General features: G+C 39.0%; 1 protein-coding gene across 1 annotated transcript in view; it reads left to right on the top strand.

Moving 5' to 3' along the window:
* LOC127696117 (zinc finger protein 431-like) overlaps positions 1–23,121 on the top strand; it is a 156,572-nt gene that overhangs the window by 94,108 nt on the left and 39,343 nt on the right. Inside the window, exons 2-4 of the mRNA XM_052198630.1 lie at positions 17,287–17,413; positions 17,660–17,720; positions 18,968–20,712. Of these exons, the coding sequence (XP_052054590.1) occupies positions 17,287–17,413; positions 17,660–17,720; positions 18,968–20,712 (1,933 nt within the window). The remainder of the gene's footprint in view (positions 1–17,286; positions 17,414–17,659; positions 17,721–18,967; positions 20,713–23,121) is intronic.

Genomic DNA, 23,121 nt, shown 5'->3' with positions numbered 1-23,121 from the left:
ATAATTAAAAGCATGTGAAACAAGAGTGTTTTAAAATTACTCCTGTCAGTCATGTAATGAACTTTCCTTTGCAGTGAAAGGAAAAGTGCTTCCATGTGAAGTATGGCTTCTTTCTTCAGACCAGAACAGGAGGAACAGTTTGCTGTGTACACTGTAGGGTAAAATAATGAGACAATAGCTAGTTCACAGACTAAAGTTTAAGGAGTCATCTGCAGGGGTCACGATTGGGAAGGAGGACCTGATGGGGCAAACTGAGTGATTTTTTTTTTTAATTTCTCAGCCTTTGTTAATTAATGGGTGTGAATAGTAATTGTCCCGATTTGTGGGTATACAAATTGTGGGTATACAAACTGTTGAATCAAACTTTGTTGATCTAGTATATCACCTGTGTCTGTGTCGGCTGACAGATGTCAGCAGGTAATATTACACATAATGACAAAATCATACATCATCTCCTTGATGTCCTTTCCCCCCCCTCCCCCCACAGGGAATGGCCTGCTCGTCTTGAAAGTCACTGTAGTTATGCATTGTTCCCTTGCTCTGCCACCACCAGTCACAATGCATGTTTCATGGACGTTAATTCCAGGGTTCAAATGTACTTTTGAGTTTCAGAGGTTTCTCAGGTGTTCATAGTGCTTGCCAGGAAGCCGACATTAAATTGTTCTTCAACATTGTTTTCTGTCTGGACTTCAGAGAACATGGGTTTTCCTGAAGTCACAAAGAGGCATGAGGGACTGCAGAGCCATTGCCACCATTCTGATCATCTCCATGCAGAGAGATCTGTAGAGCACAGAGCTTGGAAGAAAGATCAGTAGGAGATTGACAGTAAGAGATGTAACAGTTGAAGGTCACTTTGAGTTAATTTTCTGGCAGTCCTGAAGTTTGTGTGTGTGTGTGTGTGTGTGTGTGTGTGTGTGTTAATTTTTACACATGTGCTCACAGGTCACATTGTTAAAGTTTACATTTAAGGGATTATACACTTATTAAGGATTCCTACTGTCAGTGCCCTATATGTCATGAAACAGCACACAATGACAGCTTAAGCAATGTCCTGCTGACTCTTTCTTCCATCTGCTTTTAATCTCTTATAACACTGTCATTTGTCAGATGCATGTGAGAGCTTCAGCCATCTTGTCTTTATGAGGGGGATACCAAAAAAAAAAAAAAAGAAAAGAAATAGCTGGGCGTGGTGGCACATGCACAGCACTTGGGAGGCAGAGGCAGGTGGATTTCTGAATTAGAGACCAGCCTGGTCTACAGAGTGAGTTCCAGGACAGCCAAGGCTACACAGAGAAACAGCCAGGGATACACAGAAAATCCTGTCTAAAGAAAAACAAAAACAAAAACAAACAAAAAAAAAGAAAGAAACTGAGGGGGAGTATTTCATGTTATGGAGTAAAAATAGTATCTTAGAGGTCTGCACAGTGCCTAGGAGTTGGCTTGGCATGATTTCTTCAGTGATGGTCAACCTCTTCAGAAACAGCAGGAGAACTGTATCTTTCAAAATCATGCTTTCATTGTCTTCACTATGTTGCTTTTCTTTCTTCGTTATTGATTCCCTTCTTTACATTTTCATTCTAGGAATATTGAATTAAGTTTTCATTGGAACTAGATTCCTCTCTTGTACGGTAGATCAGGACTACACTTTCTTCTTCCTCCACTCCTTCCAGTTACCCTGCCATCTCTTCTATCTTCTCCCACACGTTCCCTCTCATTCTGTTTTTTCTTTAGAAGAGAGCAGATTGCAAAGAGAGGAGAGCCAAGAGGAACAAAAGGAGACAGAAAAGGCATGTTCAAAGCCCTCATTTTGAGGCTGTTGTACAGGGCAAGCCCATCGAAACAAAAGAGTTTCAAGATCAAGCAGAGGATTCCCCATCCTTCCTCCTAGCCTCAGGGTTTCTACAAATCCCCAAGCTAATGCCCATAACACATAACCAGAGGACCTGGCTGAGACCATGCAATTCCCATCTTTGCTATTTAATTCTCTGTGGGGTTTCTGAAAACCATGGCCATGTAAGGATTGGGTTCCCTCTGATATCTAGTTACTGGAGATTTTATACCTTGTATTGTTTTCAAGATTTGTTTTCCGTGTCCTGTGGACTACCTTTTCTCCACATAGAGACTAGAACATAGGGGTAAAGGCTCAAAACCAGTACAAACTTGATTTTCCCATTTAGTGAGTTGTGTGGAAGTTATCCAAAACAATGTGGCCCTGTGGTAAGGTTGCAGAGAAATGTGTTTTTTCATGGAATCAGTATGGATATTTTGAGACCTCCTTAGCTAACAACTCAATGAAATGTGACCTGTCCCAAACCCTGAATCCATGCTGTCTATAAAGGATGGCCAGTTAAGACTCTGTCCTCCATTAGTAGGAGTGGTCACTCTTGTCACCCTCAGAGTTCCCTGAAAGTTCCCAGGGCACTTTGCTCCTTTACTAATCTGCAAATGTGCTCTAATTCCAGCATTCTTTCTCCCTGAGCTGTACTCTCTCCCTACATCCTCCCTCCAGTGATCCCTACCACTTCTTTGCCCATTTCCCTCAGTCTACCCAGAGTGTCTATTCTATTTCTGCTTTGCACAAAGGTGTCTGTGTCCTCTCTACATCTCTTCTCTGTACGTAATCTCTCTGGGTCTGAGGAGGATAGCTTCATTAAAGTTTACCCAAGAGCTAATATCCACTTATCAGGGAATGTATATAGTTTCTATCATTCTAGGTCTTGGTTACCTCATGTATGCTGATTTTACTGAAGTTGCAATCATCAGCCTATTGTCATGCATATGTCCCTGGTGGGGACAGGTTGACATGTTTCCTGACCCTGGGACAGGGCACTGGTGTGAACCTTCCAGAGTGTTGATCTCTTGTTTGTGTAATAATGTACATAGTTTCTGGACCCACTTGCCCAAGACAACTCTTTCCTTCAGAGAATATCTTCCCTGTGAATGTTAATGACTCCATTTGCTTAGAAACTGCAGGCATCCTGGAGTTGAGAGTGTGGCTACATCACAGCAAAGGGCCAACAGCTGATATTTCTGGACGGCCTTTAAAGTTATGGGAAAAAGCTCCTAATACATGAGTTTGAAAATAAGGATGCCATATGAAATATTTGAAGGGTTCCTTAAGGAATCTAAAGGAAGCAAGGCAGCTACTCTTGGAGCCTGCAAGTGAGAAAGATGCAAATGCAGGCACATTCCAGTTCAAGGTCAGTTTTGGAAACTGCAAGTCCAGGTGGTGACAAATCTCTGAATTCTTTTGAATTGTTAAGAAGATATGCTTGCTGACCCATAAGACTCTAAGGACAAGGGTCTCAGGATGGTGTTTCCCGTGTTATTGAGGAAAGTGATTGGATTGATTGGAAAATAAAGATTGGATCAGTGTTACCTCAGGCGAGGTATCCAGACATTTTTTTTAGGATAAAGAGAGAGAAATGCTTGGAGAAAATTCCCCACCCTCTTTCTCTCTCTCTCTCTGTCTTTCTCTTTCTCTTTCTCTCTCTGTCATATGTGTAAGCACTCACTTGTGCACACACACATACACAAAGCATTGCATGGACAGAGATCTCTTAGAGAAACAAGAAAGCAGGACATGAACAGGCAAGAAGCAGAGCATAGAGTGCAGAACTCGGACAAGCCAGAACCCACAGTTTGGCTTCTCGTCTTTTTCTTTTGTTTTGTTTTGCTTTGCTTTGCTGTTCCCAGGCACCCCTTGTCTTTGAACCCTGCTCAGCGCCAAGGCTTGTCATTGGAACCCCTTGTTTAAGGTGCTGTTTTTCTCAGTGTTTCTAGGTGGATTCCTTAAAAAATTCCAGGTGTCCATATGTGAATTGTATCTGGATCTTCAACTCTAGTCCATGGATCAAGCTGTGTGTTCATATACCAGTACCATGTAGTTATTTTCCTGTTCCAGATTGTTGTAGCGCTCCTTGTTTTTTGTCATGGGAGCTGGAAATTGTCTTTTCGAGGACTGTAAACTTTTCTTTGGCATTTGTCAGGGATTGTGTTGAATTTGCAGATTAGTTTGTGAAGATTCATATTTTTATGGCTTTAAGCCTATCAATTCAAGAGCATGAGAAATTTTCCCATCTTCTTATAGTGAAGGGATAGAAAATAATACAGCCTAACTCTAATGACCCCAAGAAGTCAGAAGTTTAAAATGCTATCTTGCTTTGTTAGTAACTAGGTAAAAGGTCACATTCCAGAGCCCGCTGTTTGTTTAGAGCAAGCAGAAACCTTGAATAGGTGATCCTGGCCCCATTAGGTAACTGGAAATGGGCCATGTATTTGACTGAGTTGAAGAATGTTTTTAATTTCTTTATTTCTATATTGACTTATTTATACTAGAAAGTTGTTCAGTTTCAGAGGGTCCATAAGCCTTCATTTATTTATTATTTATTTCTATTCTTTTGTTTGTTTGTTTTTCTTTTTGTATATTTTGGTTATTTACATTTCAAATGTTTTCCCCTTTCCAGGTCTCTTCTTCATAAAACTGCTATCCTATCTCCCTTCACCCTGCCTCTGTGAGGGTGCTCCACCACCTACCCTCCCACTCCCATCTTCCTTCTGTGAAATTCCATTATACTGGGAGTTCCACTGCCATCAGGACAAAGGGCCTCTCCTCCCACTGATGTCCAACAAGGCCATCCTTTCTGACATACGTGTCTAGCACCATGGGTTCCTCCATGTGTTGGAGGTTCAGTCCCGAAGGCTCTGGAGGTTCCAACCTGTTGATACTGTTGCTCCTCCCATGTGGCTGCAAAACAGTTCAGCTCCTTTGATCATTTCTCCAACTCCTCCATCTGGGAACCCACAATCAGTCCAATGGTTGGCTGTGAGCCTCCACCTCTGTATTTGTCAGGTTCTGTCAGAGCTTCTTAGGAGACAGCCATATCAGGCATCCATTAGCAAGCACTTCTGAGCATCCACAATAGTGTCCTGGTTTGGTGGCTGTATATGGGATGGATCCCCAGGTGGGCCAGTCTCTAGATGGCCTTTCCTTCAGTCTCTGTTCCATACTTTTTCTTCATATTTCCTCCTATGAGTATTTTATTCCCCGTTATAAGAAGGCCCAGAGTATCCATATTTTGTTCTTCCTTCTTCTTGGGCATCATTTGATATGTGAATTATGTCTTGGGTATTCCAAGCTTCTGAGCCAATATCTACTTATCAGTGAGTGCATACCATGTGTGTTCTTTTATGATTGGGTTACCTCATTTCGGATGGTATTTTTCAGTTCCACCAATTTGCCTGCGAATTCCATAAAGGCATGACTTTTAATAGCTGAGTAGTATTCCATTGTGGAAATCTATCACATTTTCTGGATCCCTTCCTCTGTTGAGGGACATCTTGGTTGGTTCCAGTTCTGGCTATTATAAATATGGTGGCTATGAACATAGTAGAGCCTGTGTACTTATTACATGTTGAAGTATCTTCTGGGTATATTTCCATGAGTGGATAGATAGGTCCTCAGGGAGTACTATGTCCAATTTTCTGAAGACTTATTTCTAGAGGAGTTGCATCTGCTCGCAATTCCACCAGCAGTGGAGGAGTGTTCCACGTTCTCTGCATCCTCACCAGCATCTGCTGTCACCTGAGTTTTTGATTTTAGTCATTTTGACTGGTGAGAGGTGAAATCTCAGGGTTGTTTTCATTTGCATTTCCTTGATGACCAAGGATGTTGAACATTTGTTTAGGTATGTCTCAGCTCTTGAGTTTCCTCAATTGAGAATTCTCTGTTTAGCTCTGAAAACCATTTTTTAAAAGGGTTATTTGGTTCTCTTGGGTCCACATTCTTGAGTTCTTTGTATATATTGGAATTTATTCCTCTATCTAATGTGGGATTGGTATAGATCTTTTCCCAATCCGTTGGTTGCCATTTTGTCCTATTGACAGTGCCCTTCCGCCTTAAGGAAGCTTTGCAATTAATGAGGTCCCATTTGTTCATTCTTGATCTTAGAGCATAAGCCATTGGTGTTTTGTTTAGGAACTTTTCCCCTGTGCCCATGTGCTTGAGACTTTTCCCTATTCTCTCTCTTTTATTAGATTCAGTGCATCTGGTTTTATGTGGAGGTCTTTGATCCACTTGGTCTTGAGCTTTGAATAAGGAGAGAAGAATGGATCAGTTTTCATTCCTCTACAGGTTGACTTCCAGTTGAACCAGCTCCATTGGCTGAAAATGCTGTATTTTTTTCCACTGGATGGTTTTAGCTCCTTTGTCAAAGATCAAGTGACCATAGGTATGTGGGATCATTCCTGAGTCTTCAGTTCTATTCGATTGATCTACATGCCTGTCACCTTATCAATAATATGCAATTTTTTTCACTTCTTCTGTAGTACAGGTTGAGATCAGGAATGCTGCTTTCACCAGAATTTCTTCCATTGTTGAGAATAGTTTTTGGTATCCTGGGTTTTTTCTTATTCCAAATGAATTTGAAAATTGCTCTTTCTATCTCTATGATAAATTGATTTGGACATTTGATGGGGATTCCATTGAATCTATAGATTGCTTTCAGCAAGCTGGCCATTTTTACTATATTAATCCTGCCAGTCCCCGAGCCTGGGAGATGTTTCCATCTTCAGAGGTCTTCTTTGGTTTCTTTCTTTAGAGATTTAACTTTCTTGTCATACAGATCTTTTACTTGTTTGGTTAGAGTGACACCAACATATTTTATACAGTTTGTCACTATTGTGAAGGGTGCCGTTTCCCTAATTTCTTTCTCGGCCTCTTTATCCTATGAGTAGATTAAGGCTACTGATTTGTTTGATTTGTTTTAATTTTATGTCTGGCCACTTTACTGAAGGTATTTATCACCTGTAGTTCTCTGGTGGAGTTTTTGGGGCCACTTAATTATACTATTATATCTTCTGCAAATAGTGATATTTTTGACTTCTTCCTTAACAATTTGTATCCCTTTAACCCCCTTTTGTTGTCTAATTGCTCTGGCTAGAACGTCAAGTACTATATTGAATAGATAGAGAGATAGTAGACAGCCTAGTCTAGTCCCCTGATTTTAGTGGGGTTGCTTCAAGTTTCTTTCCATTTAGTTTGATGTTGGCTACTGGTTTGCTGTATATTGCTTTTACTATATTTACTTATGGACCTTGAATTTCTGATCTTTCCAAGACTTTTAATAGGAAGTGATGCTGAATTTTGTCAAATGCTTTATCAGCACCTAATGAAATGATCATGTTCCCCCCTCCCTGCCAGCGGTTTTGTTTATGTAGTGGATTATGTTGATAGATTTCTGTATATTGAATCATCCCCGCATTCCTTTGCTGAAGCCTACTTGATCATGGTAAATGATCTTTTGGATGTGTTCTTGGATTTGGTTTGTGAGAATTTTATTGAGTATTTTTTCATCAATATCCATATATGAAATTGGTCTGAAGTTCTATTTCTTTTTTTGGGTCTTTGCATGGTTTTGGTATAAGTACAACTGTGATCATGGAACAAATTGAGTAGTGTTCCTTCTGTTTCTGTCTTGTGGAGTAGTTTGAAGAGTATTGGTATTAGGTCTTCTTTGAAAGTCTGATAGAATTCTGCACTAAACCTATCTAGTCCTGGGAGACTTTTAATGACTGCTTCCAGTTCTTTAGGGTTTGGGGACTGTTTAGATGGTTCATCTGATCCTCATTTAACTTTGATGTTTGGTATCTGTCTAGAAAATTGTCTATTTCATCCAGTTTTTCCAGTTTTGTTGAGCATAGACCTCTGTAGTAGGATATGATTTTTTTTTTTAATTTCCTCAGTTTATGTTGTTTATATCTTCCTTTCATTTCTGTATGTGTTCCCAGGGGTTTGTCTGGCTAAAGCTATATCTATCTGGTTTATTTTCTCAAAGAATAAGCTCCTGGTTTTGTTGATTCTTTGTATGGTTCTTTTTATTTCTACTTGGCTGATTTCAGCTGTGAGATTGACTATTTCCCTTCATCTACTCTCCTTGGGTGTATTTGCTTTCTTTTGTTCTAGAGTTTTTAGCTGCTATTGTATGCTAGCTCTGGTTTCTTTTTTGGAGATACTCAGCTCTATAAGTTTGCTTCTAAGTACTACTTTTATTTTGTCCTATAAGTTTGGGTATGGTATACTGTCATTGTCATTAAATTCTAAAATAGTCTTTTATTTCTTTATTTTTTTCTTTGACCCAGTTATCATTGAGTAGAGCATTGTTCAGCTTTCATGTGTTATGTGGGCTTTCTGTTGTTTTTGTTGCCATTGACGACCAGCCTTAATCCTTCAAGATCTGATAGAGTGCCTGGAATCATTTCAATCTTCTTATATCTGTTGAGGTCTGATTTGTGACTATGTTGTCAATTTTGGAGAACGTACCTTGAGGTGCTGAGAAGAAGGTATATTCTTTTGATTTAGGATGGAATGTTCTGTAGATAACTGTTAAATCTATTTGGCCCATAACTTCTCTTTGTTTCACTGCATTTGTGTTTAGTTTGTGCTTCTATGATGTGTCCATTACTGAGAGTGGGATGTTGAAATCTCCCACTATTATTGTGTGAGGTACAATGTGTTCTTTGAGCTTTAGTAAAGTTTCTTTTGTGAATGTTGGTGCCCTTGCATTTGGAGCATATATGTTTAGAATTCAGAGTGTGTCTTGGCAGATTTTTCCTTTGATCAGTATGATGCATCCTTCCTTATCCTTTTTGAGAACTTGTGGTTGAAATTAGATTTTATCCGATGTTAGGATGGTGACTCCAGCTTGTTTCTTGGGACTACTTGCTTTGAAAATTGTTTTCCACTCCTTTACTGTAGGTACTGTTTGTCTTTGACACTGAGGTGTGTTTCCTGCATGCAACAAAATTCTGGGTCCTGTGTACAAATCCAGTCCATTATTTTATGTCTTTTTATTTTGGAATTGGGGCCATTGCTGTTAAGAGATTAAGAAATAGGGATTGTTGCTTCCTGTTATTTTTGTTGTTCTTTTTCAGTGTGCGTGGCTATCTTTATTTTGGTTTGTTGAAAGAAAATTTCTTGCTTTTTCTAGGGTGTAGTTTCCCTCCTTCTGTTTGTATTTTCCATCCATTATCCTGTGTATGGCTGGATTTATGGAAAGATACTGTGTAAATTTGATTTTGTCATGAACTATCTTGGTTTCTCCATCTATGGTAATTGAGAGTTTTACTGGGTCTAGTAGTCTTAGCTGGCATTTGTGTTTTTCTAGAGTCTGTAAGAGATCTGCCCAGGATCTTCTAGCTTTCATACTCTCTGTGGAGACGTCTGGTGTAATTGTGATTGGCCTGCCTTTATGTGGTATTTGGCCTTTCCCTTTTATTCCTTTTAATATTCTTTCTTCATTTTGTGCATTTTAAAAATTATTATTTTTAAAATGGGTCAGGAGGAATTTCTTTTCTGGCAATCTATTTGGAGACTTGTAGGCTTCTGGTATTTTTTATGGGCATCTTTTTCATTAGTTTCAGGAAATTTTCTTTTATCATTTTGTCAAAGATACTCACTGACCCTTTAATTTGGGAATCTTCACTCTCTTCTCTACATATAATCCTTAGTTTTGGTCCTCTCATTGTGTTCTGGGTTTCCTGCATGTTTTGTTTTGTGAGCTTTTAATATTTTGCATTTTCTTTGACTGTTGTGTCAATCTTTTCTATGGTATCTTCTGCACCTGAGATTCTCTCTTCTATCTCTTGTATTCTGTTGGTGATTCTTGTATCTATGACTCCTGATCTCTTTCCTAGGTTTTCTATCTTCAGTGTTGTCTCTCTTTGTTTTTTTCTTTATTATTTCTATTTACATTTTTAGACATTGGATGTCATTATTCAGGTCCTTCACCTGTTTGGTTGTGTTTACCTGGAATTCTTTAAGAGATTTTTGTTTTTCCTCTTTAATGGCTTCTATCTATTTGTCTGTGTTCTCCTGTATTTCTTTAAGTGAGTTATCTATGTGCTTCCTAAAGTCCTCTATAATCATCATAAGATGTGATTTTAAATCAGAGCCTTGCTTTTCTGGTGTGTCGGGGTATCCAGGGTTTGCTGTGGTGGGAGAACTGAGTTCTGATGATGCCAAGTTGCCTTTGTTTCTGTTGCATCTGTTCTTGCCCTTGTTTTTGCCGTCTGCTTATCTCTGGTGTTAGCTGGTCTTGCTGTCTCTAACTGTGACTGGTCCCTCCTTCCAGTCTGTATGAGTACTCCTGGGAGATCAGTACTTTCAGGAAGGAATTTGATATGGAGAGATGTGGCACAGTGTCAGGTCTGGGGTATAGACAGAAACCAGAAGGATCCTGTGCCTGGCTGCTCCTTAGTTCATGTGTCCTGATGGCTCTGGAAGGGTTTCTCATGGGCCAGGAATTTGAAGACAAGTGGTGGTCTTACCTGTGCTCAGAGGTGTGTTTTCACTTCTGGGAGACCAGCTCTCTCCTGGTGGTATTTGGCTCTATAGCACTCTAGCACAGGATCCACTCTGGGCTCAGATGGAAACTGGTTGTTTCTTTTGTTGATGTGCTGGTTTTATAAAGATAGGCTGAAACAACTTAGAAACTTAGAAACAAGCACCCTGATATGCAAGGTGTTTATTTAGATTTTCCTGTATCTGTTGAGCCTGTTGTGTTCAATTATTTGATCAGTTTTGGAGAATCATTCATAAGTTGTTGTGTTGTATTGAAACACGTTTCTTTTGGATTTTTTGTTTCCTGATGATCATGTGATGTCCTGCATTGCTTTTAATTAATTTTTACTTCATGTCCATTTTTCTGGGTAGGAAAATAGCCATATCAACTTGTTTATTAATGTTCGCTTCAATGAAATATTGTTTTGCATTTCACCTTGATGTATAACCCTTAGATGCTACAAGAGATTCTGACCCTGCTGTTCTCTCAGAAGTTGTTGGTGTCACAGATATTTGATTTTTCTGTCCAGTGTGAGTTAGGCCAGCCTGAGAACCTTCTCCAAAGAATTTATCCCCATGCCTAGCTAGGAAACTGTGTCCAGTCTGGGAATCTGGCTTGTGTTGACGGGCCACTTTTTGATGCAGCAAGGATATCTTAAAAGAACTGACCCTGTATTTCCTCTGTTTTTCTCTTCATTACTTTTCTTTCTTTCTGGTTTTTTTTTTTTTTTTTTTTTTAATGCAACTGGTTTTTGATTAGCTGAACCTGTAAATGTCTGTCTATTTAAGGAGCTAGGAGCTCCTGCCTGAGAAACTTACTCATTAATTGCTTGTTTCTAAGTTGGTATTCAAAGGAGGTTCTTGCTACTGATTGGTATGCCAAATGTTATTGACTTTTTAGTAATGCTGTATTTTTTCCTCAATACAGCTATCTCCTAAATAAATGAAACTGGATTTTTGTTGTTGTTGTTTTTTGGATTTGTTTTTGTCCCGAGACTATAGCCCTAGCTGTCCTGGAACTCACTCGGTAGACCAGGGTGGCCTCGAACTGAGAAAGCTGCCTGCCTCTGCCTCCCAGATTGCTGGGATGGAATATTATTTTTATTTATCAAGGCATAAGTCCACAACAACTGAGCAGTATTCCTTTATTTCCATTCTCTATTAATCTGTAGTAGCTAATTTGGCTACTTCCTTGTGAAAATCCTACTGATGCTTGTATTTTAGTACTGATCTAAGTCTCTAGGCTAGAGCTGTTTTCTAGGGCTCATGAACACTCTTTATACTGAATCCCCACTCTAATTATCTTTCCCCATCCCTATTCTGGTAGGGAGTTCTGCCTTATCCTCTCAACTATTCAGTCAGTGGCATATTAGCTTTAATTGACAAGTTAGAGAATAAATGGGGAGCAATGCTTATGAACCATTGAGGCAGGAGATACTTAATGATTACAACCTGAAATGGAAGCACAGAAATCAGTGTTTGAATAACACAATGGCAACCTTAGCACAGAGTACAATAAAATTATGGCTAAATTTTTGCTAGTTAATTTTATTTTCTGTTTTTAGTTTTTGCCTTTTTGTGTTTGCTTTAAAACTGGTTTCGACTGTCCTACAAAAAGGGTGGATATCAACAAGTCTCCAAATTAGAGATCCATCTGAGTCTGGCTCCAAAGATGTAATATTACGTGTAAACCAGCTTCCCTGACATTTTACTTTTTGGTTGTTGTTGCTGTTGTTGATTTTATATTATGTACTGATGGCCTATAAGTTTTTGTATATGTCAAGCATATGCTGTTATACTGAGATTCCCCCATATCTTCAAATTTTAAATATGTCAGAGAGTGTCATGTATTGATGGCATTGTTACTGCCAAAGCCTTCTGAGTCATTAGATTATAGGTGCATGGCATTCTTCCTATCTGTTGTGTTGGTTTAGAATTCATGTTGGAATAAATGTGAGTAATTTGCCTGTATGCATGAATATGAATCTCATGTGTGCCTGGTCCTCCCAGAAGTGAGAAAATGGCCTTTGAACTTTTGAACTTAGAGTAATGGACATTTATGAGCCAACATGTATGTACTGGCATTTCGGGACACTTATTGGCCAGAACATAAAGTGCTCTACTGTGCTGTGCCAGCTCTTCAGCCTTATGTCATTTATTTATGATCAACATTCCTATTACTAATATTTTTAATTCTGTAAACATGAATTCACTTTTAGTTAAATATCAATGTTATAACTAAAATCTTGTCACCTCAGGTTTTCTGTGGTTGAATTTAGAAATAGAGGGAATGTGTAATTCTTTTAGAGTACTACAATTAAAACTGGACAGCTTCAGGTTTCTGGTTTATGAATATAGATGTCCCGACCCGCAGGACAGTCAACAGGGTCCCCGGAACACCTAGAAAAAGGCTAGAGACAAGAGACGCAAGACAGGAACAGCAAGACAGTGTTCGAATCGAGATGTCAATGTTTTTTAGTTGGGGGATCAGACCCTTATAAATGTAAGAGTCCAAGTTAGTTACTTTTGTTGGTCTTCCCGTAGAGTTCCTATCCCCTGGTAGGACCACAATACTGGCTCCTATTCTTCCAACAGAATCCCCAAATTCCATCCACTGTTCGGTTGTGGGTATCTGTATGAGTTACCCCTAAGTGGAGCCTCTCAGAGGACAGCATGCTTCTGTGCGTATGCATAACAGAGCACTATTAACAGTCTTAGGAACTGGTGGTTGGCCGTGGGGTAGGTTTCAATTTGGGCCAGTAATTGTTAAGCTATTCCCTCAGGCTCTCCTCTATTCCTCCGCATACATTTGTTGTAGAGAGGGTAAATGTTTGGGTTGAAATTTTTGTGGGTTGGTTGGTGTTTCTACTGCTCCACTGGGATTCCTGCCTGGCAGCAGCAGGTGTCCTCTGAGTATCAGTATCCCCATTGTAGTGAGTCACATCTAAGGTCATCCCCATTGAATCTTGAGAGCTTCTCTAACACCCTGTTTTTTTCTCTTCTTGGAAATAACCACCCCCAACTTCCTCAGCCCTATCAGTTACAGATTTCTGTTCATAGTCATGGCCATCTGGCCATTCTCTGCTGTCCTTCCCCAAACCTGATCCTGTACAGACAGTTCCCTTTTCATCCTCTGTCTATCCAATGTCCTTCCCTCCATCTGGCTGTTATGACTACTATATTCCCCCTTCTAAGTGAGATTCAAACATCCTCACTTGGGTGTTCTTTCTGGTTAATAACTTTTTGGAGCTGTGGAGTATATGGTAATGATTTTCGGCTAATATTTACTTATAAATGTGTATGTACACACTTGCACAGCAATTTGAGACTGGGTTATCTCCCTAGGGATATTCTCAAATTTCATACATTTGCCTGCAAAACTCATGATATCTTTGTTTTCCATAGCTAAATAGTATTCCATTTTGTAGATGTACCACATTTCCTTTATTCATTATTCACTCAAGGAACATATTGGTTGTTTCCAGTTCCTAGCTTTTACGGTTAAAGTTGCTATGAACATAGTTCTCCAAGGGATGTTGGAGCATCTTTTGCATATATACCAAAAAGTGGTATTGCTGAGTCTTGGTAGTACTCTTCTCGGTTTTCTACGAAGGTGACAAATTGATTTTCACAGTGGTTTTCTAAGTTTGCATTCCAACCAACAATGAAGACTTGTGTACAGAGCCATATTGGGGTGTAATGCCACATGGTAGGAACTTGACATTGGCCAAGGACAAGGGTTTTGGGCAGAAATCTGACATTAGAGCATGATAGGGAAGTAGGTTACTGCAGGAATTTTTATCCTAGGGTGGAGTGCTCTGAGTGTACTTGACATTGGTCAAGGTGAACTTCTCCCAGCCTTTGTTGAGTAGGGATTCCCCTGCTAGTCAGGATCCTGCTTCACCTAGGGTAGAGTGAGAGCTCAGAGTGAAGGTAAAGTTCATTGTTCCTCCAGGTCTATGAAATCCTGATTTAAGCAGGTGACCCACCCAGCTGCCTGAACAGTGAAGCCAAGGACGCCTGAGGACTTCCCTGGAACTCAGCCTGGAGTCTGAGGAAGGGGCTTTCCCTAACTGTTAAATGGTCTGGCTGCCATTAAAGTTTCGGCCTTGATCAGTAAACTATCTTCCTGGCCTCCTTTTTGCCCCTTCCCCATCCATCCCTCAGCTACTCTTCCAGAAACCCAGTTCACAGGAGCTGCAGGCAGCTACAGAATACAACAGAGTTGGTCCAGTTTCTCCACTTCCTTGCTACCATGTGCTATTTCTTTAGCTTATGAACTTACCCATTCTGGCTGGTATAAAATGGAATCTCAGAATTGTTTTGTTTATCGTATATACAGTAAGAACATTTGATATAATCCAACATGCCTTCATGTTAAAGGTATTAGAGAAATCAGAGATAAAGGACAAAAACCTAAACAAAATCAGTGCAATATAAAGCAAGCCAATATTCCTCATCAAGCTAAATGAACGTTAAAGCAATTCTCCTAAAATCAGGGACAAGACAATGCTTCCCACCTCTCCCTGTGTATTCAATATAGACATTTAAATTCTAGCCAGAATAGTAAAACAACTAAAGGAGATGAAGAGGATACAAATTGGAAAGGAGGATGTCAAAGTATCACTATTTTTGATGATAAGAGACTATAAAAGAAGTAACTCCAAATTTCTACCAGAGAATTCCTGTAATTAATATAAACCTTCAGACAAGTGGCTGAATAAAAATATGACTCAAAGAAATCAGTAGTCCTCCTTCATACAAATGATAATTGGGCTGAGAATATAATAAGGGAAACAACACCCTTTTCTATAGCCACACTATATAATATATCTTGGTATGACTCTAACCAAGCAAGTTTGGGATTTGTATGAAAAGAACTTCAAATCCAGAAGAAAGAAATTGAAGATTTAAAAAGGTGCTCATGTCTAGATAGGATTCCCATAGGAAAAATGGCCATCTTACCATTTGTTCATTGCTTTTTGTAGTTAGTAATTATTCATACTATATCTACAATTTGTGCTTTGTCTTATTAATCTGTTTGCTTTTGTCTCTTATATTTTTCTTTTGTATTAATTAATTTTTACCACTCCATATTTTATCCCCACCTCCACCCTCCTACTGTTCCACATCCCATACTCCTCCCCACTCCCCAGACTCCACATGGATGTCCCCACCCCCGCCCCCACCCAATGTGAACTCTAATCTCTCTGGGACTTCCAGTCTCTTGAGGGTTAAGTGCATCATCACTGAATGAACAATGGACACAGACCAGGAGGTCTTCTATGTGTGTTGGCTGCCTCAAATCAGCTGGTATATGCTGCCTGTTTGGTGTTCCTGTGTTTTAGGGATCTTGGGGTTCCCTATTAATTGAGACTCTTGGTCCTCCTACAAGATTGCTCTTCTCCTCAGCTTCTTTAATCCTTCCCTAATTCAACAACAGGGCTCAGCTGCTCCTGTCCATTGGTTGGGTGCAAATATCTTCATCTGGCTCTTTCAGCTGCTTGTTGGGTCTTCCAGAGTATGATCATGCTTGGGACCTCCCATTAAGCTGTATCCCACTTTGGGTGTCACTGAACCTTCTTTGCCCCAGGTTCTTCTCCATTTCCCTTCCTGTAATTATTTCAGACAGGAAAAATTATGGGTCAGAGTTCTGACTGCGGGATGGCCCCCTCTCCCTCGTTTATGCCCTGTCTTCCTGTTGGAGGTGGTCTCTATAATTATTCTCTCCCTACTGTTAGGTATTTCATCCAAGGTCCCTCCCTTTGAGTCCTGAGAGTCTCTCATGTCCCAGGTCTTTGGGTTAGGGTTAGGTTTAGGTTTAAGGTCCTAACCTGGAGGCATTCTGGAGGTTCCCCCCAACCTCCTACCTCCCGAGGTTGCCTCTTTACATTCTTGCATCTGGCCGTCAGTGCTTCTGTCCTTTTCACTCACTCAACACCAGATCAGGTTTCCCTCTCCCCCTCACACTCCATTCCCATTTCTTTCCCCATCCACTTTCTTTCCCAGCAACCTCTCTATCTCCCTTCTTGTGCCTGTTTTGTTCTCCCTCCTGAGTGGATCTGAGGTGTGCTCACTTGGGCACTGGAACTTGTTTTCGTTTTTGAGTTCTATGGACTGTATCTGGGGTACTCTGTCCTTTTTTTTTTCTTTTTGGCCAGCAACTACTTATTAGTTAATACATACCTTGAATGTCCTTTTTTCTTCTTAGTTACCTCACTTAGGATATTTTCTAGTTCCATCCATTTTTTTTGCAAAACTCAGGATGTCTTTGTTCCTAATAATCTAGTAATATTCCATTGTGTAAATGAACCACCTTTGCTGTATCCATTCTTCTGTCATGGGACATCTTGGTTGTTTCCAGCTTCAGGCTACCACAAATAAGGCCACTGTGAACATAGTGGAACACATGCTCCTGTGCCACGTTGGGGGCATCTTTTGGGTATATACCCAAGAGTGGTATAGGAGGGTATTCAGGTAGATCTATTTCTAATTTTCTGTGGATCCTCCAAATTGATTTCCAGAGTGGGTCTGTGAGTTTGCAATCTCCCCAGTAATGGAGGAGTGGTCCTCATTCTCCCCATCCTCTCCAACATGGGTTGTCACCCGAGGATTTGCTCATAACCATTCTACTTGGTGTAAGGTGGAATCTCAGGGTCATTTTGACTTGCAGTTCTCAGATCACTAAGGACTTTGAACATTGCTTTAGGTGCTTCTCAGCCATTCAAGAGTCCTCAGTTTTGAAATCAGTTTAGTTCTGTACCCCATTTTTTAATTGGGTTTTTTAGTTTTTTGATGATAAGTTTCTTGATTTCTTTGTATATTTTGGATATTAGCCCTCTGTTGGATATGGGGAGGAAAAGTGGGAATAATTCACTGTCAATGAACTATATGTTCAATATGTGATCCGTATGCTTTCTTTTACACACTTGTATGGGATTATTTAGAATGCAGTGACCTATGAGGATGTGCATGTGAACTTTTCTCGGGAAGAATGGGCTTTGCTGGATCCCTCCCAGAAGAGTCTCTATGAAGATGTGATGCAAGAGACCTACAGCAACCTCATTGCTATTGGTAAAACCCCTAATATTGTTTTCCTTTTTACGATAAGAGGGTAACTACTTTTTTGATTTGTATGTTTGTTTGCTTGTCTTTTCCTTCTTGCTTCCTTTTTTGTTGTTAATGTTCTTCTATAATTTCTATTGAGAAAGAAGAAGAATGAGGTAAATGAATCAGACATTGTTCTAAGGTTCACTGAAGATAATACCTTAAATTTTGGCTAAACTCCAATGATATATAGTTTCTGGTACTGTGTTTTAGGCTACTATTGGGAAGACCATAATAATGAAGAACATTCTCAAAATTCTAGAAGACATGGAAGGTAATTTTTATTTACATGCTGATCCAGATATTCTTCTGAAGAAATCTTCATGTGTTCTTGAAGATTTGGTTAAAAGCAACAGTGTAATTAAGTAGAGCTTTAAGGATATTGAGTATTAAATTCTCACCAATGCCTACACCTCTGTTTCAGATACTCAATTTCTGTTTTCAGGGCATTCTTTAATATAGAATACATAGAAACAATTCCATAACTAGTAGTACTGTTTCAAGCACAGGTCTATTGGCACTAAAATTCAGATCTGCCCTCTGTCTTATACCTTTGAGATATTACAAAAAGTATACACTTTGAACATATAATGCATATGCATGCAAAACCTACTAATAAGTAAATAGTTCACAATAAATCAGATGTTACTTGTGTACTTGTAGTAAGGTTGTTAAGTTTAGTCATAGTGGATGTTCATAATGTTTGGGAAACTTGAATGGAATCTTTATGAAAATATCACACATGCATCTGGAAAACAAAAATTCAAAATGTTTGAATGCAATTTGGATACATTTCCTTTGCTATTTTACCTTTCATAGTTATACAGTCAGGTTTTTGTTTCTATCTATATATCTATCTATATCTATATTTTTATCTTTATACCGTATATAGTGGTTTTAGGCTTCAATTACTAAAGATACTGTCAGAATACTGTACTTTACTCTCTCTCAGGAAATTTAGAAGATATGTTGCTATGTTATTCCCACTTTGTTATAATTTTACAGTTAATTCATTTTCCAACTTCTTTGGGAATAAATCAACCTACTCACACTGCATAAAGTTCTTGTTAATATAAGTAATTTCAAAATTTCTCTTTGTTTTTGTTCCTTTTGCAAATGTTATATGGCTTACAGTATAGGCAAGTGTTGTAGTAAAACTGAGTTATTTCAAGATTTATTAAATAAGTGAAAAAAAACCCATATATGAAAAGAGTGCAATGAGTGTATCCTGTGAAGTAAATGTTTTTACAACTGAAGGTTTCTCTAAAAATGTAATTGAACCGCTAATGAAGGAGAGCACCATGGATATAAACAAAGTGATGAAACCTTAATATATCTGATTTCTTGTTACATTCATAAAACAGTATAAATGTAATTCAAGCACATATAAAGACTCATTAGTATAATGCAGGGGTTAAGCCGTTCAAAAATGCAAATTGCATCCACAGGCATGAAAGAATTTGTACAGTAGAGAAAATATCCTATTATATACAAAATAATAAAGATTTTTGCATGTCACAGGCCTCTTCAATGGGAAGAAAGTATTTACACTGGAGAGAAAAACCATGAATTTGTGCAACATAATGAAGTGTTTTCAAGTCACAATCATCCTCAGATACATAAAAGAATTCTTACTGGAGCCTTTGTATATTGGAGTCATAAAAGAACACATCCTGTAGAGAAGCCCTGTGAATATGATCACTGTGGTAAAGCCTTTGTCCATAATAGCCATCTTCAAAGACATAAAAGAACACATACTGGAGAGAAACGCCATGAATGTAACCAATGTGGCAAAGCCTTTACATGTAACAGCCATCTTCAAAGACATAAATCGACACATACTGGAGAAAAACCCTATGAATGTAACCAATGTGGTAAAGGCTTTGCAAATCACATCGATTTTCAAAACCATAAAAGGGCACATACTGTAAAGAAACCCTATAAATGTAACCAATGTGGTAAAGCCTTTGCATCTCACAGTAAACTTCATAGACATAAAAGTACACATACTGGAGAGAAACGCTATGAATGTAACCAATGTGGTAAAGCCTTTGCATGTCACCTATATCTTCAAAACCATAAAAGGACACATACTGTAGAGAAACCCTATGAATGTAACCAATGTGGCAAAGCCTTTGATTATAACTGCTATCTTCAAAGACATAAATGGATACATACTGTGGAGAAACTCTATGAATGTAACCAATGTGGTAAAGCCTTTGCTCTTCAAGGTCATCTTCTAAGCCATAAAAAGACACATATTGGAGAGAAACCCTATGAATGTAACCAATGTGGTAAAGGCTTTGTAAGGAACAGCCATCTTCAAACCCATAAAAAGACACATACTGGAGAGAAACCCTATGAATGTAACCAATGTGGTAAAGGCTTTGTAAGGAACAGCCATCTTCAAACCCATAAAAAGACACATACTGGAGAGAAACCCTATGAATGTAACCAATGTGGTAAAGGCTTTGTATGGAACAGCCAACTTCAAAACCATAAAAAGACACATACTGGAGAGAAACCCTATGAATGTAACCAATGTGGTAACAGCTTTGCTCGTCACAGCTATCTTCAAAACCATAAAAGGACACATAGTGGAGAGAAACCCTATGAATGTAATCAGTGTGGTAAAGCCTTTGCATGTCCCAGCAATCTTTATAGACATAGAAGAACGCATACTGGTGAGAAACCCTATGAATGTAACCAATGTGGTAAAGGCTTTATACAGAACAGGTATCTTCAAAACCATAAAAAGACACATAATGGAGAAAAACCCTATGAATGTAACCAATGTGGTAACAGCTTTGCTCATCACAGCAATCTTCAAAACCATAAAAGGACACATAGTGGAAAGAAACCCTATGAATGTAATCAGTGTGGTAAAGCCTTTGCATGTCCCAGCAAGCTTTATAGACATAGAAGAACACATACTGGTGAAAAACCCTATGAATGTAACCAATGTGGTAAAGGCTTTGTACAGAACATCCATCTTCAAAAACATAAAAGAACGCATACCGGAGAGAGACCCTATGAATGTAACCAATGTGGTAAAGGCTTTGCAGAGAATAGCCAGCTTCAAAACCATAAAAGAACACATACTGGAGAGAGACCCTATGAATGTAACCAATGTGGTAAAGGCTTTGTACGGAACAGCCAGCTTCAAAACCATAAAAAAACACATACAGGAGAGAGACCCTATGAATGTAGCCAATGTGGTAAATGCTTTGTACAGAACACCCATCTTAAAAAACATAAAAGGACACATACTGGAGAGAAACCTTAGGCATGTAACCACTGTGATAAAGTCTTTGCATCAAATGGTACATTTCAGAGACATGATTGAACACATACTGGAGGGAATCCAGTACAGTGATGCATTTACACATAGTAATAATCTTCAGTGCTATAAAAGAACACATACCGCTGAGAAACCTTTAGCAAGATCACCAATGCTGGGCAGACTTTGCATACTACTGTCATCTTCAAAGGCATACAAATCACATACTCGAGAAAATGCTATGAATATAACTAATATGGTAAATCTTTGAGATGTGCAGTGGTATCCAAAGGGATAAATTTGAGTGAACGCTTATGAATGTAGTGAACTTGATTAAACCTTCACATATTAGAGGCACCAACTAATGCATGAAAGGAATCAAACTGTAGGATCTGGTGTGAGTGTGTGTGCACATGTCTGTGTTTCCTTTGGCTAATCTTCCCATTCTTTCCTCCTACTAAAGTACGTTGCCTAGGTTTAACATGGGGTTTTCTTCCTGTTTTTATTGTCACCTCATGCCTTGTTCATTTGATATATAAAAGAGGCCTGCTATTTTTTGAAGGTGTTAGGAAAGGACTGGATCTTGGAGCCATGGTAGCTTTGGAAAATCAAGGAGAAGTGTAGGGAAGGGAAACCAACCCAGGAATAAAACCTTAAGCCTATAATGTTTCCTGTTTGCAAGATGTGCTTGGTCAATATTACCAATATTGTGGTGGCAGCCAAATATTGACTGGTTTCATTGCAGGGACATAAAAGAAGGAGGTTGTAACTGATACTGACGGGGTGATCAGAAAATAGAAGCAAGATAACCGAGAATCATACCTTAGAACCAAACATAACTGCCCCCTTTCCGAACAACAACAACAAGAAAAACCATAATGATGTTCTGTTCATAGTTTGGTGACTATTCCAACTGTCATTAAAGTCTGCCTTCAGCAGGGTATGAGAATAATATGAATGACCCACACCTAAACACAAGGTATAGAGAAGCCAAGTTTCCAGTCTCTATTTTTTTCTTTACCTATGACCTTGGAGAACCCCAGAGAAGAGGGACAGAAAGAATTCTGGAAACCATAGGTGTCAAAGACACAAGGGGACCACAGGCAGCATAATTATCTGAGGAGGATTCCTGGATTTTCCCAGATATTAAAGTACACTCTTGGAGCCTGTATAGGCCTACTCTAGGTACACTGCAAATAATCTATGGTTCCTGGCTGATGGTTTATTGTGGGGCGTGTTGAAGAATACTGAGAGTTGGTGTGAAGGGCTGATGCCCTCCTATTGGTTGACCTCTCTAAGTCTTGAAACAAGGGTTTGAGCCTGTTCTAGTTTTATGTAACCTTGTGTTTCATTAATGTGTCTGGTAGGCCTACTTTTTCTTGGCGCAGACATAAGACAGTCATGCTTGGGAAGAGGTGAGGTGGGGAGGAATTGGGAGTGCTAGAATGAGTGATAGCTCCGGTTGGATTAGAATGTAGTAGATAGGAATAAATAATAATACAAAAATGGAAATAAGCAAACCTTACAGATGAAAGGCTTTAAAATTTGGAGCAGATAAAATTTAGATATAAGATATTTGAGGATCATTTATTTGTCCAGTTACAGGATTAGCTTCAGTATGAGATAATTTGAAAATCTACAGTGTATGTGTCTTTAGCCTTTAATTGATCTGTGAGTCAGCCAAGTGATTTGTAGGAATAATACATAAAGTGAGGTTTTAGGATCTTCTGAACCCAAGGAGGCTGAGATAGTCATACCAAGTCCACAAGGGAATGAAGGAAGAGACAAGGAATACACCAGAGAGAAGTACATGAGGTAAGGGTAAAAGTAAAAGTTGAGGATGATTTAAGGAATCTTCGAGACTTGTGAATGGATCTTAGAATGAACAGAATAGAAGAACAAAAGACCTCCCATGCAGTGATAATTCCCTTATCCGAAAAGCATCTCTTGTAACAAGAGATGAGGAGCACAAGGCTATAATACTTAGTCCCAGGTGCTAATGAAGATAGATCAGGTAGCTCTGAGAATGTTGCAAGGGAATGTTCACTTTTCCAAGGGGGCAGAAGAATAAACTAGACCTGCAGCACCTAAAAATAAGCAAGTCAAAAGCCCATGAATTATCTGAGAGAAAGTTTTCAGAAATATAAGTGCCATGATGTCTAGAATCTATATTTAGGGCAGCTCCCCAGAAGAATAAGAAACTTGTCAGAGAGAAGTGTCACAAGTCACAGAGGATAATCATCTGTATTCATGTTATATGGGATGGACTACAAGTGGTCCTGGTACACATGTATTGCTTTTCTTATACTAGTTAGGAAAATAGGAAGTTCTGAATTGACACTTAACACTAGAGGAGGAGACACTAGCAGTCAGAACAAGTAGAGGAGAACTCTAT

This window comes from Apodemus sylvaticus, chromosome 11 (assembly GCF_947179515.1).
Source record: "Apodemus sylvaticus chromosome 11, mApoSyl1.1, whole genome shotgun sequence".
In the NCBI taxonomy this organism is placed as follows: Eukaryota; Metazoa; Chordata; class Mammalia; order Rodentia; family Muridae; genus Apodemus; species Apodemus sylvaticus.
The sequence above is the reverse complement of the archived record's forward strand: the minus strand, read 5'-3'. Positions and strand labels throughout refer to the sequence as shown.